Here is a 15,451-nt window from a genome sequence, read left to right on the forward strand (position 1 = left end):
GTGATGAAGAATTTGCTGTTTGCATCAGTGGGAGTTGAGTCTATAAATGTGATAGCACGGAGACTTACCCAGTAAAAGGGCTTAACTGGAATGGAGAGATTCTCATGGTTGTGCCACTGCCGTGCCAAGCAGTGCCGTTGCCAAACTGGGCACAGGAATCTCCTCTGGCATGTGGAGAGGGCATCACCCATCACATTGGCAGTGCCTCTGTTGTAACATGACTACCTTCTGCTGGGAGGGTAGGCTTACACACAGTATGTTCACTATGTGACCGCACCCAGTGAAACGGGGCTAGATTCACGCCCCATCATGTCCACACTGACTCCATCACCGGCTGCATTCAGTTACATTTCTCTACCTTTACAAACCCCATAAGCTGAGGAAACCAGGGCCATTTGGCACAAAATGGCCGACATCAGATGTGCTATGTTTGCTAATGTATGGTACGTTTCAAGTCATCCATGTCAGCTCTGTTGATCCTGGTTGAGGGCGACAGACAAAGGGGGGTTAGGGAGGGGCTTAACGGGTCACCTGACCTTCATACAGGGCTCAGATCAGAGGAGTGTTTGGCCTGGCCTGTGCACGCTGCCGAAGCCATACCAACTCTGTTCTGCCACCACACACACACACACACACACATACACACACACACACACACACACACACACACACACCAGCTCTGGTCTGCCAACATTAGGGGCTGTCGCCACTTAATCTCCCCCACAATTGTGTGTGGGCGTGCACGATGGACTGGATTAGTGATATTGCTGGGCAAAGCGCAGCACCAGAGGGGCACACAAATCGCCGCCACGAGCAATACTCTTAGTTGCTGCAGGGCATCAGTTCATTAGCCTGTGCATCTGGCTGCAAATCTGGCCACATTTGCTCTCCGTTTCTCTTTCTTTACAGCCTGTTTATTCGTCACTTTCTGTCTGTTTGTATTTGCCCTCTGTTCACGTTTGATTTGTTTGTTTGCTTGCCTTGTCTGTCTGTACCCTCTACTCGTCTTCTCTCTGTCTATCTGTCCACCTGTATGTTTTTGTTCTTGACCTGTCTTTTCAAATATTCATCTGTCTTTTCTGTCTTTTCTGTTTTCCTATTTATTTCACATATACTCTGAGTGTACAAAACATTAGGACCACCTGCTCTTTCCATGACAGACTGACCAGGTGAAAACTATGATCCCTTATTGATGTCACCTGTTAAATCAAACTTCAATCAGTGTAGATGAAGGGGAGGAGACGGGTTAAAGAAGGATTTTTAAGCCTTGAGACAATTGAGACATGGGTTGTGTACGTGTGCCATTCAGAGGGTGAATGGGCAAGACCAAATATTTAAGTACCTTTGAACAGGGTAATGGTAGTAGGTGCCAGGCGCACTGATTTGTGTCAAAAGGTTTTTTCACACTCAACAGTTTCCCGTGTGTATCAAGAATGGTCCACCACCCAAAGGACATCCAGCCTACTCGACACAACTGTGGGAAGCATTGGAGTCAACATGGGCCAGCATCCCTGTGGAACGCTTTCGACACCTTGTAGAGTCCATGGTGTTCTGAGGCTGTTCTGAGGGCAAAAGGGGGTGCAACTCAATATTAGGAAGGCGTTCCTAATGTTTGGTCTACTCCGTGTGTTTCTGTCCAGCACCCTCTTACCTCTCTGTATGCCATCACTCAGTCATCCCGTCTCGATGACATGTTTTATAGGTCAGCAACAAAGGCTCTCCGCTTCTGTTGGTCTCTGTACGAATGACTCTGTACGAATGACTCTGTACGAATGACTCTATACGAATGACTCTATACGAATGACTCTGTACGAATGACTCTGTACGAATGACTCTGTACGAATGACTCTGTACGAATGACTCTATACGAATGACTCTATACGAATGACTCTGTAAAACGAATGACTCTATACGAATGACTCTATACGAATGACTCTATACGAATGTTCTATACGAAGGACTCCTGTACGAAGGACTCTGTACGAATGACTCTGTACGAATGACTCTGTACGAATGACTCTGTACGAATGACTCTATACGAATGACTCTATACGAATGACTCTGTACGAATGACTCTGTACGAAGGACTCTGTACGAAGGACTCTGTACGATTAGAGGACTCCTGTAGACGAATGACTCTGTACGAAGGCTCTGTACGAAGGACTCTGTACGAAGGACTCTGTACGAATGACTCTGTACGAATGACTCTATACGAATGACTCTATATACGAATGACTCTGTACGAATGACTCTGGTACGAAGGACTCGTACGAATGACTCTGTACGAATGACTCTCGTAGAATGACTCTGTACGAAATGACTCTGTAAGCGAAGACTCTGTCGAATGACTCTGTACGAATGACTCTGTACGAATGACTCTGTACGAATGACTCTGTACGAAATGACCTCTGTACGAATGACTGCTGTACGAATGACTCTATACGAATGACTCTGTACGAATGACTCTGTACGAAGGACTCTGTACGAAGGACTCTGTACGAAGGACTCTGTACGAATGACTCTGTACGAATGACTCCAGCACACAGACGCTATTAAATCCGCACTGTTCACTGTCAATATTCTGATCGGTGACCAAGATCAAGACATTCACAAGATGACGGTGGAACATGCGTTGTATTTGCCAAACGTCTCGCACGCACACGTAACACAATAGGTTGAACGCTTCCCACACTACTTGCCTGTCAGTCTCTCGCCGCCATCGCCTCTGTGGGCGAGGAGGGCAGCAGCTGGTGGGCTTCGTCTTCCCTTTTTTAGAGAGTAATTAAGAGGAATGGGAGTTAATGTGAAGCTCCCCCGATGCCACCAGGCCCTGCCTACCCATAAGCCCCTTAAGGGATTAACCAAGGGGAGCTCATTGGCGCTTAGACTGGTGAGTTAATGCCCACCCAGTGTGGCACAACTAACCTAGCCCCTAGCCAAGCTAGGCCCACACAGCCGCATAGATACACATACAGACACATGCGCAAACGCACTTAATGGTCCCGTGTAGCTCAGTTGGTAGAGCACGGCGCTTGGAACGCCAGGGTTGTGGGTTCGATTTCCCACAGGGGACCAATACACGGGAACGTTCTCGTTCCCACACACACACACTTTTCCCCTTCAAATTGCGCTATTGGCACCTAAAGTGTGCACGCGCTGCCAAAGCTCGCACATTTCCCTCAGCTTAGTGGGTTGTAAAAGTCACGTCCCGAAATATGTTAACAGCCTCGTTTTAGAATGCCCAAATAGCAGAGTGTGATCGGGCATGATTCAGAGTAGAGCGTAGCACGTGCGGCGGTGGTGCCACGGTTAGTCACTGTGGAGAAACACGTGGTGGGACGATACGCTCCGTGACACAGACACACAGAAAGGGAAGTTGAACACTGTGTGGGCACTCATTTTAAGGAAGTTGATGTGTCGTATTGAGTCATTGGGGGTTGTGTGTGTGTGTGTGTGTGTGAAGACAGCCTGTTACATATTAGAGCTGGGAATTGCAAAGGACCTCTCTTTACAATATGACAATACTTAGGCGCCGATACGATGTGTATTAAGATTCTCACAATTCTATTGCCATTCGATACTGTGGTTTTATCGAGACTCGGATGTTCCGAACATATCGCTCATCGTATGTCTGCTGCAGAGGGACAAGAGAGAGCCGTGAGAAAACGAGTTTCGATCAGTCATGGAAATAAATGTGCTGAAAACAAATTGGCTCCCGTTTTTATAAAGAAGATGGAGAACAGGCTATGAAGGAAAAATACTGGGTGCAGGTACAGCCGACTGGCGCACAAATAGTATCGCGGTATTGTTAAAACGATACGACATATCGTCAAAAATAATATCCTGATATGTAACTATCTACCCCCCCCCACCCCAATCACTATTACGTATGTACTGATGTTGTTGTCACTCGCCCTCCATAGGTCAACACGAGAGTTTTGGGCCAATACACACCCACACGTTTGAACATCACTCACCAGCATGTTGAGTGTCATTGGATGTTAGAGCCTGTCACCTATGCGGTGTCCTTTGTCACGTGACTTGTTGACACCGTTGGTCATTCTATCCTTCCGTCTCCACACACAAACTGGCCTGTTCTAGTTTTACTATCGCAATGATACCGCTGCTATCTAAAACGAGCATTTTTAGGTCAAGAACCTTTTATGGCCCCTCTCTCTTTCTCAGTTCCGTGATGCTACATTGGCAGCAACGCATGTCATTCATAGGCTTATTTTGTCAAAGAAAAACCAGAACGTAAAAGCAATCTTTCTCTCCTTCACTCCCGCTTTTTTCTTTTTTTTTCTTTACAATTATCTTCTTTTTTTTTATGAGCAAATAGAGCAAATGTAACACCCGACCTCTCTTCTCCTCTCAGGGTTTCTTCCGCCGAAGCATCCAGAAGAACATGGTGTACACCTGTCATCGCGAGAAAGGCTGCATCATCAACAAGGTCACCCGCAACCGCTGCCAGTACTGCCGCCTGCAGAAGTGTTTAGAAGTGGGCATGTCCAAGGAGTGTGAGTACCATTACCTGTCTCTGTCATTCTCCCCCCACAATTCAATTTAAGGGGCTTTATTAGCATGGGAAACATGTTTCTCTCTCTCTCTCTCTCTCTCTCTATTTCTCTCTCTCGTGTCTCTCTCTCGTGTCTCTCTCTCGTGTGTCTGTCTCTTCTGAGTGAAATGCTGTCTCCCAAGAAACGTGTTCCCAAAGTAATGTTCAAAGCACCACACACTGACGTGACAAAAAGTGATGGCTCCAACACATTTCAAGACATTTTTTTATATCAAGGAGCAATAATGCACAACCCACCATGATGGCTTCCCTCCTTTAGTCCCATGCCCGTCTCCACTTCCACCACACACACGGCTCACATGCACTGTATATCCCCCTATGGGTTTCCACGAGGCTAAGCGCCGAAACAATCTCCTAGCACTTCGTCCTCTTTGGCCCCCCCCCCCCCAAAAACTCACCTCAGTGCGCCGAGGCGCTGGTTTATATCAACACTCATCCCAGTCAAGGCCGCTATGGGAAATCAACCACTGACATCTAGTGGCGGGGAGCATGTTACTACACCTGGGATGTAGCGCTGTGTTTGTGTTGTTTAAAAAAATAAAATAAAAAAAAACGTGTTTTAATTTGACAAAATCCGATGTGTGTGTTTTGCTTTTAAACTGGGATCTATATTGAGTTGTGTAGCTGGGCTACGCGTGTGTCCAGGGCTGTCTTAAATCCCCTTGACTGACCTTTGTGACCGGACCTTGACATCTCGGTCAACCTGTCATCCTTTTTGACATAGAACCACTGACACGAAGACTCTGATCTCTGGGGGTTGACACCCTGATGCTATTTACTCAAATACCTACACCCCACCACCCCACCCGCCACACACACTCACAACAAGCGGAGGCACATGTCATTATCACATGTCATGTACAGCAGGGTTTCCCTAACTCCGTCCTGCCCCCCCCCCCCCCCCTTTCCTGGGTGCATGTTTTGGTGTTTGCCATAGCACTACACAGCTGATTGAAATAATCAACGTTTGATGATGAGTTGGATGGGGGGGGGGGGCATCTCCGTTTCCCAGTTTCTGTTGTGTGTGTGGTCAGGACTGATTGGAGCGCCAGGCTAATAGTTCTTTAATGGCTTCATTAGGTTGTGTTTTCTGGGCCCACGCTGGCAGCTCTGTCTCTGGGGAACAACAGCACACACACACATAGTGAACAGTAAAAATAAAGCATCTTATCTATCATGGCTCCCTTCATCTTTCCAATCCTTTCTCTCTCTCTCTCTCTCTCTCTCTCATATACAATTCCATTTAGTGGTTGATGTGTCTGTTCCCCCGCCATACAATGTCTAGCTTGTCTCTTTTGTCGTCTCTTTGGTTGGGGATGGCACGGCTATGTGATGATTGTGAGGTCGACCTGGAGGCGTTAACCAGGTCGACCTCACAATCATCACACATCCTCGGGAATTGTCATTTGAGCCTAGAGGATAACTCTCTCCATCTCCTTCTCTCTCGCTCTCAGCGGTGAGGAACGACCGGAACAAGAAGAAGAAGGAGGAGAAGAAGCCCGAGTGTCCGGAGATCTACGTGCTGAGTACCGAGACGGAGCAGATGATCGAACGCGTTCGCAAGGCCCATAAGGAGACGTTTCCCTCGCTCTGTCAGCTGGGCAAATACACCACGGTGAGTGACACACACGCGCACAAGCACGTACGCACAAGCACGTGCACGCACACCGACAAGTTACACGTACACAAACATTACCCTCACTCTGCCAATATGTTTGGGTACACCAAACACTGACAATCATACACTCTTTGCACTCTCAACATGCCAACCGCTGTATTTGTAGAACCACAGAATAATATGCCTCTCGCATTCTCCCCCTCCCTCCCCCCTCCCTATAGAATAACAGTGCAGAGCACCGCGTGGCTCTAGACGTAAACCTATGGGATAAGTTCAGTGAGCTGTCCACTAAGTGTATCATCAAGACGGTGGAGTTTGCCAAACATCTGCCGGGCTTCACCACCCTCACTATCGCTGACCAGATCACCCTGCTCAAGGCTGCCTGTCTGGACATACTGGTGAGGAGACGCATCAGGACACACACACACACACACACACACACACACACACTAGGACATATATATATATTTATTACAAACAGCAAAACCTCTGCAAAAAGTTAACACCACTATACAATATATTTGTGCTCCACCTCCCTTTCCAACTAACTCAGTGGCCTTGTGGTTAGTGTCCGTCCTGAGATTGGAAGGTTGGGAGTTTGATCCCCGGGCCGAGTCATTAAAAATGGGGCGATGCGTCTCTGCTTGGCGCTCAGCATTAAGGAGATAGAAGGAAGGCCCTGCGGTAGTATAGCATCCTGTCCACGGGGTGTACTTGCACATCCAGCTTCCTCACTCTACAGAAACAGGAGATCTGCTCCGATGAGCCAAGGCTCTTGCAAGACTTACTTACTCCCCACCCCCCCCCTCCTTCCCCCCCTCTACCTCTCAATCCCTCCGTCTCAGATTCTGAGGATATGCACGCGCTACACTCCAGACCAGGACACCATGACCTTCTCAGACGGGCTGACCCTGAACAGGACCCAGATGCACAACGCGGGCTTCGGCCCGCTCACAGACCTGGTGTTCGCCTTCGCCCAAACACTCCTCCCTCTGGAGATGGACGACGCCGAGACCGGCCTGCTCAGCGGCATCTGTCTGCTGTGTGGAGGTACTGCACCGCTGCTCGGATTCTGGTCCAGCCGTTACACTCCTGTCAGGGCCCGGGAGTTGAGGTCGAAAGGCCAATTGTCATTGTTTTTCAGCAAATGAGTACAAACAAGTCTCGGCTGTGGCATAGCAACTAGTGTGTTTTTGTCAGCTGTGTGTATTACTAGTGTGAAGGCGTGAGTTCGCCTAATACTGCATGTGGATAATGCTGCTGTTTATCATGCTGCTGTGTGAATCATGCCACGGTTGGGCGTGCTCTTTGAGCGTAAAGTTTGGGTATTAAGGATGTGTTTTTCATTGTTTGTGTGTGTGTGTGTGTGTGTGTGTGTGTAGACCGTCAGGATCTGGAGCAGGCAGACAAGGTGGACTTGCTACAGGAGCCCCTACTGGAGGCTCTGAAGATCTACGTGAGGAAGAGGAGGCCTCACAAACCGCACATGTTCCCCAAGATGCTGATGAAGATCACGGACCTCAGGAGCATCAGCGCCAAGGGTGAGAGAGCACGCCTGTACACTGCGTTGTTTTTTATATTTATATATATATATATATATATATATATATATATATATATATATATATATATATATATATATATATATATATATATATATGGTAGCTTTAGTGTAGCTTAAACTTCTACCAGTGTGATGTCATTGGTAGACTGTATTGTTTTATGTTGGTGTAGACTTTTATTTTTGGCAGTTACCTGTATGTGCTTGTTATGCAACTTAATCCACAGTTAATTTTCTAGAAACTATTTATCCTCTGTGGCTAAATTATGCTCTTTGGTGTATTTTGAACTTTGAGAGTTGGCTCCTGTGATTTGTATATTTGTTGTTATTTTTTGCCTCTTGGGCACCCTACAGTGTTGGGCCCAGGGCCTTCAGCCTTTGTAAACCCCTGCATTAATCCAGTCCTAGTCTCAGCGCAGCAATACTGCCATTTATAGCTATATCATGCGCCATTTATTTGAAGATAAATGTTTATGGTCGTACATACGACATTTGCTGTAGTGGCCGAACCTTGTGGAACACATAACACATGACCCTCTCTCTCTGCCTCTCTCTTCTCCTCCCTCCCTCTCCCTCCCTCCATCCCTCTCCTCCTCCAGGAGCGGAGCGAGTGATCACTCTGAAGATGGAGATCCCAGGCTCCATGCCCCCTCTCATCCAGGAGATGCTGGAGAACTCCGAGGGCCTGGAGGGCCAGGGGGCAAGCGGGGGCCGCTCCAGCGGAGGAGGGGCCCCACCAGGCAGCTGCAGCCCCAGCCTGTCCCCCAGTTCAGCTCGCAGCAGCCCACCTGCACCCTCCCCTTAGATGGGGGTCCACCACCACCCCCCCAGGCAGGGACAGCCAGAAGGCATGACTACAGACTCCCACACTGTGACAAACCAGGCCAGAGTGGAGTGGGGTTAGGAAGAGGGCCAAGCCCGGGCCCAACCAGGACGGACTTTGACGGCAAACGTAGGCCTCAATGGACAGACAGCCGTCCCCCCCACTCCCCCTATCTCAGACCCAGACCGGGCACCGAAACGGGGCCGAACCCATCATACTTGACTGAACAATAGGGGGGGGGGGGGGCATCTCACCTGGATGGCACTATCCCCATTACCCCCTCACCACAACCATAGACATGCCTCAGAACCAGCACCAGGGATCGGCTGCCGCCGCACAAGGAGTTTCATCTGAGATGTTCTGTTTACTCTCCTCAGTGACGACTCGCTGTTCCTCCTCTCTCCCCCTTAAGACGTTGGACGGGAATTCAGGCTCGGTGCCCGTCAGACCTGGGGCGAAGGGGTCGACAAGACACACGTCTTTCTGCAGGGAATTAGTCAGACAGACGGACCACTAGACTTGGGCACGAGTCATCCTTAAATGTTGTCAGGGACAGCAAATGGGGGGCTCGAAGGGGGGGGGGGGGGGGCCCTGCCTCACCTTCTCCTATACAAGAGACTGATTTTTTTCTTACAAAAGATATATGGAAATATAAATTATATATGAAAAAGTAATGATTGCAATTTGAATTGTCCAGGGTGAATGTCTTTTTTTCAGTTTTTCTTTCTCACACTGTTCTTCGAACTTGTGATTTCCCCCCCCCACCCTCCCAGACCTAGTGGTTTGTTCTCTTCGTTTCACCCAGGAAATATTCGCAACATAAGTAGTCACAGTGGAAATGTGTTTTTTCTTCTATCAACTCGAAAGATAAGTAGAACAAAAAATGATTTCAGATGCAATTCACTTTATGCACGAGACCTCTTGCACTGTCACGTTCACAGGTTGGATCAAATTGATACACAAACTGGACCGGGTTGGGTTGGCATCTCTCTGTTTTGTTCCATTTACAGCATTTTGTTTTTTCATGGGAGAAAAGGAAACGTAGTGGTTCTATGATCTAGAGTCAAGTTGTCGTGGAGTTATGAAGATGACCTGTAAGAAAGTAGCAGCCATGAAATAATGTACATAAGATGTATTCCTCCTTTTTAAAGTACACGGACTCCAGACCTTCTTTTGACATTGTCAAAGCCTTTTTATGTTCAGCTTTTTTTGTTCTCGTTTTGGTTTCTGAAGTGAAGGCATCGATCACTAATCGACTGTTTAGACCACTTAAGGAAGGGGCTGACTTCTAGGACCACCACGGCCGTTGAGTTACATTTCTACTTCACCTGAAATGAAAAAGGAAAGATTTATGACAATTTGTTGACCAACAGCTCCGTGATCCCCTTCTCCCCCTCTTTCCCAAGGTGGTCCCTCCCTCATTCCACGTCTGGATAGTGTATGTATTACCCTCCCAGTACCACTGCCTCTGTACTGTAGCACATTGTCAATGTCTATGCCCCGCCCTCCACTACCCCCCCCCCTCACCGTCAGTCCCAAACTGTACCACATTACCAGTATGCTCACAACACCACTGCCTATGTAGCACATTGTCAGTAGGATGTATCCATCTATGTCCATGTAAACTCTGTGACCCGATATCAGTATGCTCACAACACCACTGCCTATGTTCCCCATCTCTCTCTAGTCCCCTGCCCCCCCACCACCACACAACAGCACTGCCTCTGTAAGTCTGTTTCACAGTATCGGCACCTCTCTCTATCTATCACAGCAACACAACTGCCTCTGTTTACACACTATCAGTATTCATCTGTCTGTCATCCCGGACTCTTGTGTCACATCCGAGTACCTAGCTATTCCCCTAGCCTGGCCTTAGATCAGTTTGTGCTGTCTTGCCAATGCATGACAATGNTTTCCCCACAACACCACTGCCTCTGCTGTTCAGTAGCAGTGGATCTGCCCTACACAACGGATCAAACGCTGCTCGTGGCCAACCTCACTGCAGCCAGTATGACAACGCACAACTGCCCCCCCCCCCCGCACTCACTTGTAATGCAATCGGATGCACAACCAGCATTTGTGGATGAAATAAATAAATGTTTTGATTATGCCAGATCATTGGACGAAGAGAATAACGTTTAATAAAGAAACATGTCTGTGTATCTGTGTGTTTTTAAATGTTTCTTAACTGGGTGTGGGTCCACCATTTATACGATTGTGGTGGGACTTTAAGAGCAGCATTTTGGTGGACCTGAGGACTATAGCAGGTCACGTTGCAAAAACCAATACGAGATTCAGAGACCCTTTTTAATGGTTAGAAACTACAGGTTTCTTCCCTTATTGGCCCCTCAATTTAGTTCAGACAAAACACTGAGTGTACAAAACATTAGGAACAACTATTTCCATGACAGACTGACCAGGTGAAAGTTGGCATCTCTTATTGATGTGACATGTTAAATCCACTTCAATCGGTGTAGCGGAGGGAGGAGGCGGGTTAAAGAAGGATTTTTAAGCCTTGAGACCAGTGAGACATGGATTGTGTGTGTGTGCGCCATTGAGGGTGAATGGGCAAGACCAAAATAGTTAAGTGCTGTTGGGTTATGAGAATATGAAATATACTTATTCATGTCACTGAGGGAGAGAGGGGAATGTAATTCTGTCCGGATATGTTATTGATAGCTATCGGGATCCTATGGGAGGAGAAGAGACGCAGTCTGGTACGAGTCAACATGACAGCGGTGAGTTGGGGAGGAGTGGTCAGGTCAGATAAAGTGAGGAAGAACAGATATCACGAAGGTTCTGTCTAGCAACAGAGATGCATTGGCTGTTCGGATGTGTAGGGGGAGACTCGGCATAGAAGAAAGGGTTAAATGGTAGTGCTTGTGTGAGTGTCTTGTCTTATGCAGCTGTATTGACCCAATGGGTGAATTAACACCAGCTTCCACTCATTTTGACATCTTGGGGAGATGAGAATCGTAGGCTGAACAATTATAAGATACGGACCTAGAAAGCCTGAGTTTATTCATTGTGTTACGACCAGTCGTAAATATATGGTGTAGGGTAGGTTCCGTTAAGGATAGGTCCCGAGTGTAGGTTTTCCTCTGTGAGATCCAGGTAAACATAAGGTGTAGGTTTTCCTCTGTGAGATCCAGGTAAATATAAGGTGTAGGATAGGTCCCGAGTGGAGGTTTTCCTCTGTGAGATCCAGGTAAATATAAGGTGTAGGATAGGTCCCGAGTGGAGGGTTTCCTCTGTGAGATCCAGGTAAATATAAGGTGTAGGATAGGTCCCGAGTGGAGGGTTTCCTCTGTGAGATCCATGAGTGACAATACAGTCTAGGGTAGGTTCCGTATAGGATAGGTCCCAAGTGTAGGTTTTCCTCTGTGAGATCCATGAGTGACAATACAGTCTAGGGTAGGTTCCGTATAGGATAGGTCCCAAGTGTAGGTTTTCCTCTGTGAGATCTGTAAAAGAGTCGAAAGTCCCAGCTGCAGTGACGGTGAGGCAGTAAAGTGTTTGTGGATAATGATAAGAAGGTTGCCTATAAATTCTGAAGGTAAGCCACATGCATGGTTAAAAGATAAGCAAGAAGATATTCAAACACTGAGTTACGTGTATTAGCAGTAGCAATAAGGAGAGAGGTTGGTGTATGCCCTATTGGGAGGGGGAACCGTGACAGATTATGTGGAACTAGGAAGACAACTGTGTGTAATGTTGGTAATGTGTGTTATCAACAACAGTGATATTTGATGCACAACACTGGAATAAGACATTAGGTCATCCGTATTCTCGAGTATACATTTGCATACGCTGTAGTATTGGTTCCAATAGAAGGTATGACCAATTAATAGGCACACATACCCTAACTATTCCCTGGGGAAGTGGTTAGCTCTACCTTGGAAAAATAGTTAATAGAAGGTGTTTATTAGAGACGGAAGTGAAGAAGATCTAAGCGGCAGCGGCAGAATACTAACTATAGGAATGGCGACCGGTGGACCCAATGCTCCCGGTAAAGCGGGGTAGAGGAAGAGAAGTTTAATAGAGCCATAAAGGCGCTGAAAAAGTCGCACGGGCATTATACCAATTCGGCTCGAATATGGGGGAAAAAATTGCAAACAGGATAAAATTGGTCAGCATTTCTCGGCTAACGAAAAATTCCAATCTAATAGAGAATTCAGGGAGGCAATAGTGACTTGGCACAATGACAAAATCAAAAGCTCAATATACCAGTGTTTTGATGTCTGCATTCTATCAACAAAAAATACAAACCGATAAACCTGGAATTAGTGGATGTACTCAGCTACAGAAAGACTGGGTACGTAAGTACATTGATAGAATTTGTACATTGGCTTTGATGGCGTGTTTGAAACCTGTGATCAAAACTGCAATTGCGTGGGTAGTGGATGAAATAGAGCAGGAAGCTAATTCCGTTTACTCCGCAGCTGTACGAGTGGTTAATGCAGCCAGAGTGAAAGTCTTTAACAGTGGTTTCAATGGCCCAAGTAAGAAGGAAATGGGGAGGAAAGGGAAAATAGTTTTAGGTGTGGTGCTGTTGGTCATTTGAAAAGGGAGTGTAAGGTAGGAATGGAGCCCTCTGCATTCGGGAGAGATACTGCGATGCAAGCATTTGCATCTTTGTCAAAACAGCAACAAATCCTTTTGAAAACAGCGGGACAGGAAGATGTTACATAGCAGTGAATGGCCTCGGTTGGATTGATAGTGGTTCGTAGACATTACAGTTTCTATGTGAAGTGAGACGTAGGAGCCCACGTCTCAAACAACTTTTTAACTTCTATAGGATAGGGGGCAGAGTTTTCACTTTGGGAAAAATAGCGTGCTCAATTTCAACTTCCTTCTACTCATCCCCAGAATATAAGATATGCATATTATTAGTAGATTTGGATAGAAAACACTCTGAAGTTTCTAAAACTGTTTGAATCATATTTGTAAGTATAACAGAACTTATGTAGCAGGCAAAACCCAGAGGAATAACCATTAAAAAAATATATTTTTTTTAAGTCACTGTCTGTTCAATGAGTTTTCATTGGAAAGCCAGATTTGTAATCACTGGGATTGACTATGGTGGGGTGGGGACCTCGCCCAGAGCCTGAGCCACCACCGTGGTCAGATGCCCACCCAGACCCTCCCCTAGACTTTTGGTGGTGCGTCCGGAGTACGCACCTTGAGGGGGGGGTTATGTCACGTTCCTGACCTGTTTTCTGTTGTTTTTGTATGTGTTAGTCGGTCAGGGCGTGAGTGTGGGTGGGCATTCTATGTTATGTGTTTCTATGTTGGTTAATGGGTGACCTGATATGGTTCTCAATTAGAGGCAGGTGGTTTTCATCTCCTCTGATTGAGAACCAAATTAAGGTAGGTGGTTTCACATTGTTGGTTGTGGGTGGTTGTCTCCTGTGTCTGTGTTTGTCGCGCCACACGGGACTGTTTCGGTTTGTTTTGTCCGTTCGTTCGTTCGTTCGTTTGTGTAGTCATTTTTTCCTGTTTGTGAGTTCTTCGTTGTATGTAAGTTCTTATGTCCAGGTCTGTCTACATCGTTTTGTTATTTTGTTGATTATCAAGTATAGTTCGTTTTTCGTCTTGTTTAAATAAATATCATGTCATTTCACAACGCTGCGTTTTGGTCGAATCCCTGCTCCTCCTCTTCGGATGAAGAGAAGGAGAACATCCGTTACAATCTCGTAAGACGTCTTATTCTGAAATAGATTTATAGAATGGACGAAAGGGAGGAGGGGTCACGAGGAATTGGCATAGGGGTTGCCAATTATAATTTTTTGGTTCATGAACTTTGTGGTGCTGTGGTTATGGAGAATCATGAGGAAAAGAGACCAGTGAATCGTTAGACTCGGTGGCGGGATAATGTCGCCGTGTCTAAGGGTAGTACATGCTAAATAAAGGATACATAAACAATGGGGTAGATTAAAACAAATGTTTAATGATTGGAGTAAGGACAGTGGATTTACCATGATCATGTTTGGTTTATAATTAATACTTTTGGATTGCTGATCAAGATGTAGCATAGTGAATGCTAACGACATGTACACTTTCTTTTCCAGAAAAGGAGGGGGTTTCATTACCTCCCTTTGGAATGTTCCCCCATAACTGTGGTATTGGGGAGAGCAGTTAGTGATATTTGGCTGTTTTAAGTATAAAAGTATCTGGATTAGGCCATAAACGGAGTTGCCAGATAAGGCCTGACCATGTGTGTGTTTTTGACGTACGGTTTATCACACACACACCAGCACGCACACACAACTTATCAGTTGTCTACTTCCGGCGCCGACAGAGATGGCCACCTCGCTTCGCGTTCCTAGGAAACTATGCAGTATTTTGTTTTTTTACGTGTCATTTCTTACATTGTTACCCCAGGTAATCTTAGGTTTCATTACATACAGTCGGGACGAACTACTGAATGTAAGAGCAACGTCAACTCACCATCGTTACGACCAGGAATATGACTTTTACGAAGCGGATCCTGTGTTTTGCCTTCCACCCAGGACAATGGATCTGATCCCAGCCGGCGAACCTAAACAATGTCGCCGTAAAAGGGGCAAACGAAGCGGTCTTCTGGTCAGGCTCCGGAGACGGGCACATCGCGCACCACTCCCTGGGTCTCGACCCCGCCCTGTGAAACTGGGTACTGGACTTCCTGATGGGCTGCCCCCAGGTGGTGAGGGTAGGTAACAACATCTCCACCCCGCTGATCCTCAACACTGGGGCCCCACAGCGGTGCGTTCTGAGCCCTCCTGTACTCCCTGTTCACCCACGACTGCGTGGCCATGCACGCCTCCAACTCAATCATCAAGTTTGCGGACGACTACAGTGGTAGGCTTGATTACCAACAATGGCGAGACGGCC

At 46.8% G+C, this 15,451-nt stretch overlaps 1 protein-coding gene and 1 non-coding gene across 3 annotated transcripts in view; both read left to right on the forward strand.

Annotated features, from left to right (window-relative positions):
* LOC112071869 (retinoic acid receptor alpha) overlaps positions 1-10,483 on the forward strand; it is a 131,886-nt gene extending 121,403 nt beyond the window's left edge. For both annotated transcript variants that reach the window (XM_024139300.2, XM_024139301.2), the window contains 6 exons: positions 4,376-4,517; positions 6,031-6,191; positions 6,416-6,592; positions 7,040-7,244; positions 7,577-7,735; positions 8,355-10,483. In XM_024139300.2, coding sequence (XP_023995068.1) covers positions 4,376-4,517; positions 6,031-6,191; positions 6,416-6,592; positions 7,040-7,244; positions 7,577-7,735; positions 8,355-8,560 — 1,050 coding nt within the window. In that variant the 3' untranslated portion in view covers positions 8,561-10,483. The remainder of the gene's footprint in view (positions 1-4,375; positions 4,518-6,030; positions 6,192-6,415; positions 6,593-7,039; positions 7,245-7,576; positions 7,736-8,354) is intronic.
* trnap-ugg (transfer RNA proline (anticodon UGG)) lies at positions 3,001-3,086 on the forward strand. Its single transcript has one exon. It is a non-coding gene; the product is annotated as a tRNA-Pro (tRNA).
* Positions 10,484-15,451: the final 4,968 nt, after the last annotated feature.

This window comes from Salvelinus sp. IW2-2015, unplaced genomic scaffold, assembly GCF_002910315.2.
Source record: "Salvelinus sp. IW2-2015 unplaced genomic scaffold, ASM291031v2 Un_scaffold1752, whole genome shotgun sequence".
Classification (NCBI taxonomy): domain Eukaryota; kingdom Metazoa; phylum Chordata; class Actinopteri; order Salmoniformes; family Salmonidae; genus Salvelinus; species Salvelinus sp. IW2-2015.